The following is a 6888-nucleotide window of genomic DNA, read 5'->3' as shown; positions in this document are numbered from 1 at the left end:
AACTGCATTTAATTCCATTTCATTCCACCACTCCCTGGGCCCGCCCCTCCGGACAGTCTTCACCCAGGGAAGGAAGAGTGCATGAAGTACTTCAGGCTTTTCCTCAGGCTTTGTTCTATGTTTTCCCCCACATCCAGTAAAAGGCAGAGATTCTCCTCAGCCCTCCTTTTGTTGCTGTTGTATTTACAGCAATAGTTCTACTCTCTTTTGCAAGTTTCTAGGAAGAAATTCTTTACTGTGAGGCTGCTGAGGCACTGGGAACAAGTTACCCAGAGAAGCTGTGGATGCCCCAAGCCTGGAAGCGTTCAAGGCCAGGTCAGATGGGGCCCTGAGCAACCCGGTATAGTGGAAGGTGTCCCTGCCCACAGCCAGAGCTTTGGAAGTAGAGAATCTTTCAGGTCCTTCCCAATCTAAATCATTCTGTGATTCTATGATTTCCCAGCAGGAGTCACGTTAAATATGGGCGTTGTTTCCGGTTTCTCTCCCCACTTGCAGGCGGCCATCAAGCGAGTGTCCCGCGATCGCATCCCGGAGTGGGCGCGGCTGGTGAGTGAAAGCCGGCGGGGCGTGGCGGGCGGGGCTAGGGCGAGGCCCGGGAGGGTGGGAGCCGGGACGCTGCGAGGGGAGCGAGCGTGGAGTGAGCGGGGGCCGCGGAGCGTCCCGGGCCGGGCAATGGCGAGCGGCGGTGGGGCCGGGCCGGGGTGCCGAAGGCTCGGCGCAGCATCGGCCCCGCTGACGGCATCGCGGTCCCCCCCGCAGCACAGCGGCGCCCTTGTGCCCCTGGAGCTGGCGCTGCTCTGGATGGTGTCGCGCCCTGGCTTCCGCGGCGCGGTGCGGCTCCTGGACTGGTTCGAGCTGCCCGACGGCTTCGCGCTGGTCATGGAGCGTCCGGAGCGCTGTCAGGACCTCTGGTACTTCCTGGAGGAGCGGGCGTTCCTGACGGAGCCCGTGGCGCGGGGGCTGTTCCGCCAGGTGCTGGAGGCCGTGCGGCACTGCACCAGCCGCGGCGTCCTGCACCGCCACATCAAGGCCGAGAACGTCCTCGTCGACCTGGCCACCGGCGAGGCAAAGCTCATCGACTTCGTGTGCGGCACGGTCCTCCAGGACACCTTCTACACCCGAATGTCAGGTGAGCCCAAAGGCGGGGCCCAGCCGGGCAGCAGAGATTCCCCCCTTTGCTGGCAGAGGGGGAGGAGGGAGGGAGCGAGGGGAAATCCTTCTGCAGCCGGCTGCAGCCAAGTTGCTTTCCGGCGGGGCAGGGGCTGCCTGTTGTGGAACGGGAGCTGGCTGGGAGGGAGCAGCACTCATCAGGGCCTGATGAGCTGCGCCCGTATCCCATAGGCACGTCGGAGTACAGCCCGCCGGAGTGAATCCTCTTTGGCTGCTACCATGGCCAGCCAGCCACCATCTGGTCCCTGGGCATCCTGCTCTATGAGCTGGTCTGTGGGCACCTTCCTTTTAACACGGATGAGGACATCATCCGGGGCCAGCTCTTCTTCCCGCCCCGGGTGTCTCAAGGTGGGGATGCGCCTTCAGGGCACGGGGGCGGGGAGGGAAGGACAGGGTTGGCAGAGGGCAGGTGGCACGCAGGCGTCCTGCTCTTGCAGCTAGGGAGGAGGTTGATCTCCTGGGGTTAGCTGGAGGAGGTGGCACGTGTGCCTCTGGGCTGCTCTCGTCCGAAAGGGAGGATCGACGAGAAGGAGCCCTGTCCAACTGACCGCAGCTTTCTGGTTTCTCTCCCCAGGGTGCCAGCACCTCAGGCACGGAAGCAGCACCGCTCGGCCTGCGAATCTGGGAGGGCTGGAGGGCAGCGGGTGTTAATTTGCATTCAAAAATAAATCTTGTTCTTGTCGTTGTCATCGGAGTTTTTCTTTCATCCTTTTCCAAGCTTTTGGCCCCTTCCTCCAGGGTAATCTTTTTGGGTCCTTCCTCAGCCACTTGGTGGCCTTTGGCACGGAGGGTTAAGCAACGTGAAAATTTCAACAACAGCTCCTGTTGCCAACGGCAGCAGCCCCTTCGAGAAGCCGGAGCTGCCAGCCAGGCCCGCGTGTGCCTTGGAAAGGGGAGCGGTTTGCAGGGACGCAGTGGTCGCCCCGCTGCAAAAGCTGGGAGGAAATCAGAAGTGGCAAAATGCCATTTCGGCTCAACCCCCACCCAGATTCATGATCCTTCCCCCTTCCCAGCAATTGATCAAACCACCTAGGGAAAACAGCTCAATGTCCTCCCAGAGCCCATTTTGACAAGGAAGTTCACAGCTTAGATCAGAACATCCTAAAGGTGCAGCTACTCATAGGGATTTTTATTTTCAAGGATTAACAGTCCTGTATGAGCTGGGTTCAGACCAGAGCAATCCAGGTCATTTTCTCTCTTCAATGAACTTTTCCTTTTACAGAAAGATGAGAAATGTGAGTACAAGCAGGCCTCCAAGTAAAAAACTAAATTAAAAGTAAGTGACTACTATCCCCTGTCCTGGAAAAGCACTGCTTCTCCCTACCTCCCCTCTTTTCCTACCATACCTACTCTTCACCTGACTCTCTATTTTCAAATATGGTATCTCTGTTCCCATGATAACCCAATTCTAATTGCTTTAGCCTTCTTAATATTAGAATAATGAAAAATCCTATATTACATACAAGCCAAAAAAGGCCCAAACATTTTACACCCCTTTGGATTACTAGAGGCCGTTGCAAATGGAATCGCACTGTTCAGTACCGAGCCTATTTGGAAGGTGAATCCAAGCTAGAGTAATAGAGCAGGCATCAGCATCCCAATCTGCTGTGCAGACCTGTCTCATTCCTTAAGGATATGTGCCTGAACATAAAGAATCAGCATGGTAAGGTGAACAGAGAGGTGTAACATGCAAAGTGAATCTCCTCCCCAGCCTTACTTCTAGGAGCAGTCATTACAAATTTTGAGCAACCACTGAATCATGGCTTGAACAAGAATAGGAATTAACACCCTCACTATCATTCCACTCATCTCCAAATCTGCAAATCCCACCACCCACAAGCCACTGAAGCCATAATCAAATACTTCCCTAGTACAAGCAGCTGCCTTGGTATTTGTGGTCTTTTGAAGCAGAACTAATGTGACATCAGAAAATTAAACCACCCAACATCCTGCCCCTACTGACAACAGCAATTGCAGTGTAACTAGTCCCAGTCCCTTTCCATTTCCGATTCACAGAATTACTTAATTCCTAATCATTGCTATCAACAATAGTTAAATTTACTGCCACCCATCACCATTATCTTCCTAAATCACTCTACTCAAAATTATTAATCACCATAATCCTTGCCTCAGCACCCATAGGAGACTGGATTGGACTAAATCAAATATAGATTTGAAAAACCTTAAGCATTCTCGCTTAGGTTGAATAGCCTAATAATTATTATGGCTATATTAGCCAAACGCGCCCTGCTAACTTTCTACTTATACTTCCTTATAACTGCCACAGTAGTCCTCACTCTCAACTCAAACAAAGTTCAGAAACTACTGATGATAATGGCCTAAAGAACAAAAACACCCACATGGTCAATAAAATCTCAGGATCAGTCTTAGGCTTCCTAGCAGGACTTCCCTGCTACCAAGCTTCCTGTCTAAATGACTTACTATTGTGTCTTGGGGTGACTTTATGATGTGTATCCCATATTGCTGCCCTATGCCCAGAAATTAATTTTTGTGCCTTTTTATGCCTTTAAACTGAGCCTGAGAGGGGGAAGGAAAAACTGAGCAAAACTTTTTCAAAGCAGTTTGCAGCTTGTTCAAGGTCACACACAGAGATAGCGACTTTTTTTCCAGCTGCGGCAGGGGAGGGAGGAGGCACCCGGCTTGCGGCTGCCCCGTCAGCTTTTGGCCAGTTGTTCAGTTTCTTTTTCTCCAGAGAGAGACTGAGAGTTGAACTTTTTTTCCTTCCCGGGAATTTCAGATTTTCTCCCTTTTCTACTGGACTGCTTCAATTATCAGAGCATAGTGGGAGGACTTTCCATCAAGCACAGAGGGCCTGGCCCTGGGCCAAGTCTCAGCTCAGAGGAGACCAAAGGGAGGACTCTTAACACTTTGCCAGGTTTTTTCTCCACAGCGAGAGATTTTTATTAGTTAGCATTATTTTCCTTTTCCCGTGTGTTTGTTAAATAAATAGCTTTTATCTCTTTCACTTTCCTTTGAGGAAAATTTAATTTTTCCCAAACCTGGTGGGGGAAGGGTGGTTGTGCCTTCTCTCAGGGGATATATTTCTAAATTTGGCCAAACCAGTACATATTGAAAAACTTACTAAACACAAAATAACCACAACAGATGCAGTCATTGTCATACTCTCACTACTAGGATTCTTCTGGTACCTTCTCCTCACATACTATCCACCAAATACACTTCCACCACGCGAAAGAAAAGCCCTAATCATAGTCCTGTGCCTATCACTAACCAAAACCCTGCCCAACAAAAATCATAAACCTAAATGATCTATGCCTAGAAACCTAACAAACAATTACCCCTAGCAATTGAAACTGCAACCCAGTCAATAGAGTTAAGCCTAAACATGACTCTAGCATTAACTGTATCTCTATCCCTAAAAATATTTAACCCCTCACCTTAAATTTAAGCCCAACACTTGCCCTAACCCAATATCTAACCAAAATGACCGCAAATCTGATATTAATGTTATCACCTAATGCTAACCCTATGAGAGAAACCCTAACCCTAAACTCAAAGCTAACTCTAAATTTATCCCTCATGACTGTAACCCTAACCTTAAACTCAAGCCTAACCATAATACAAACCCTTCACCTAAAACCCTAACACTGACCATAACCCTAACTCTCTCTTTAACACTATTTGCTATACCTAAACCTAAACCTAATGACTCTTAAGCAAAACCACACACAAAGAGACTACAAAGGGAAGGAGAGGATTTACAGAAAGTGCCTCACCAGTATCCTTGGGCCCATGGTCCCTGATGTTTGCAGTATCCTGGGACTAAGGACTGCAGAGCCTACTGGGTCTCATCAGCGTGGGGTTGGACATCTGCTGGGTGTTTTGGTGCCTGGGATTATGTAAAAAAGTGCTTTGAGCAGGGATCCCTGAAGGATGACTTTGGTGGCTGGCTAAAATCATGCCAATCCTTCTTTTGAGTTTCTTCAGGCAGAAGAACACGCTGTTGATTATGTCTTTTGATCCTGGGTTCCTGACCTGCAGGGCAAAACCCACTAATAAGTGAGCAACAGGCTCTCAGCTAGAAATTACCTTGTGGTGTAGATTGTTTGCTCTAAATGGTAAGGCACTAGTAATCTTCTTGTTGGGAATGCCTCCAGTGGATAGAGGGAAATGTTAATGCATTCCAGTTGTTATTAAACTTGTCCTTTTCAAAGCTGGTAGTGTGGGAAGATGGGTAAGTTTGGTGTGTGCCTCAAGGGGATTTGATTTTCAGTGATAACAGGAAATTAATTAAATTCTATGATGTTAATTGTTATATAAGACTGTGTCTTACTCCTTCTTTCACTTATGTTCCTGACACGGCAACCTAGTTTAGTGCAAAAATTCATCCTTCCTCCGGTCACCACGTCTCCAAAGGGTGGCATTTGGAGAGGAAATCTTCCATTCAGAGACTAGGGTCTCACCACAGGCTGCTTCTGGAATCACTGTGCTGCTTTTCAGTCCCAAATTGATGGAATTTGGTTTTCCCTTCCTCCTGGAGCAATCCACAACTTTCTGAATTAATTCTTTATACCTTCTTGATGAACTATCAATTTTATAGTTTTAGCAGAGGAGTTGGCAATTTGGTGCAGTCAATGTGCATTTCCATCTCTTTCCCAAGGACTGAGGTGAGGCTGACTGGCCTCTTGTTTCCTGGATTGTCCTTCTTGACAATGGATACATTATCTGCCTTTTTCCAGTCACTGGGAGCATCCTCTTGATTGACATGATCCTTTAAGAATGATGAAAAGTGGCCTTGTGGCACCTGCCAGCACTTTCTTTGCTCTCAGATACACCCCATATGGTACAGAGTCACAGAATGGGTATTGTTGGAAGGGACCACAGTGGGTCACCTGGTCCAACCTCCCTGCTCAAGGAGGGTTGTCCCAGAGCACACGGTACAGGAATGACAACGGAAGAAGCCCTTCTTCTTATCCTTGACTCCTTGGCCAGTGTCAGGTAGATAGTTTGACTGGGACAGTTCAAACTGTCCTGTCAAACCCTAACACAGGTGTCCTACGAGCTCAGGGAGGACAGAAACCTCCCACAGAGCAGAAGAGCAAGGTTTGATCCTGACTTTCGGTACCAACACTCCATGGGAGCAGAGACTCACAATCCTTCTGACTCTTTGGGTTCCAGGAGACAGTGAATAAAGAACTGCAGGCATGAGTCTCCACATAAGCAGCTTGGGCATCTAGGATGTCCCCAACAACCTGGGAAATTCAGGTTGCTCCTGCAAGGACTGGTCCCACTGGGGAAAAAGACCAGGGTGTCCAGGCACCCCCATCACATCTCTCCCCCAAGTGGCCCTGAGGAGAGGGCCCAGAGAGCTGTCACAGGGAGCCCATTGCCACATATGGGGAGCAGGGTTGGGATTTCCACTATGACAGACTCTGCAGGACTAGGAGCTACGGGCTGCAGGAAAGTGGAAAAATCAGTCCTCTCTTGTGCTCTGTCCTGGAAGTTGCTCCCTGTCCAGCAACCCATAAGAACCCCACATCCCTCCCAGATGGCCTAAGAGCCCTGAATCTCCACAACAATCCCACAAACATCCAAATCACCCCTCAAACCCTGATAGCAGTCCTCCATATGCCTTTTGCTGGACACCAGACATTACCACTTCCATCAACATGCAGGCATCCTGTCTTGCACCTGGTCCCACAAACACCAGCCCCACCACTCCGTATGGCCTGGTCC

General features: G+C 49.5%; 1 protein-coding gene across 1 annotated transcript; it reads left to right on the top strand.

The window, feature by feature from the left end:
* The first annotated feature begins 459 nt into the window (after positions 1-459).
* LOC125323891 (serine/threonine-protein kinase pim-1-like) lies at positions 460-1859 on the top strand. The gene is given in 4 exon segments (XM_048299271.1): positions 460-546; positions 760-1129; positions 1342-1518; positions 1745-1859. Coding segments are annotated over 4 exon segments (711 nt in total). The 3' UTR covers positions 1822-1859.
* The last annotated feature ends 5029 nt before the right edge of the window (positions 1860-6888 follow it).

Source organism: Corvus hawaiiensis, chromosome 3 (genome assembly GCF_020740725.1).
Source record: "Corvus hawaiiensis isolate bCorHaw1 chromosome 3, bCorHaw1.pri.cur, whole genome shotgun sequence".
Lineage (NCBI taxonomy): Eukaryota > Metazoa > Chordata > Aves > Passeriformes > Corvidae > Corvus > Corvus hawaiiensis.
The sequence above is the reverse complement of the archived record's forward strand: the minus strand, read 5'-3'. Positions and strand labels throughout refer to the sequence as shown.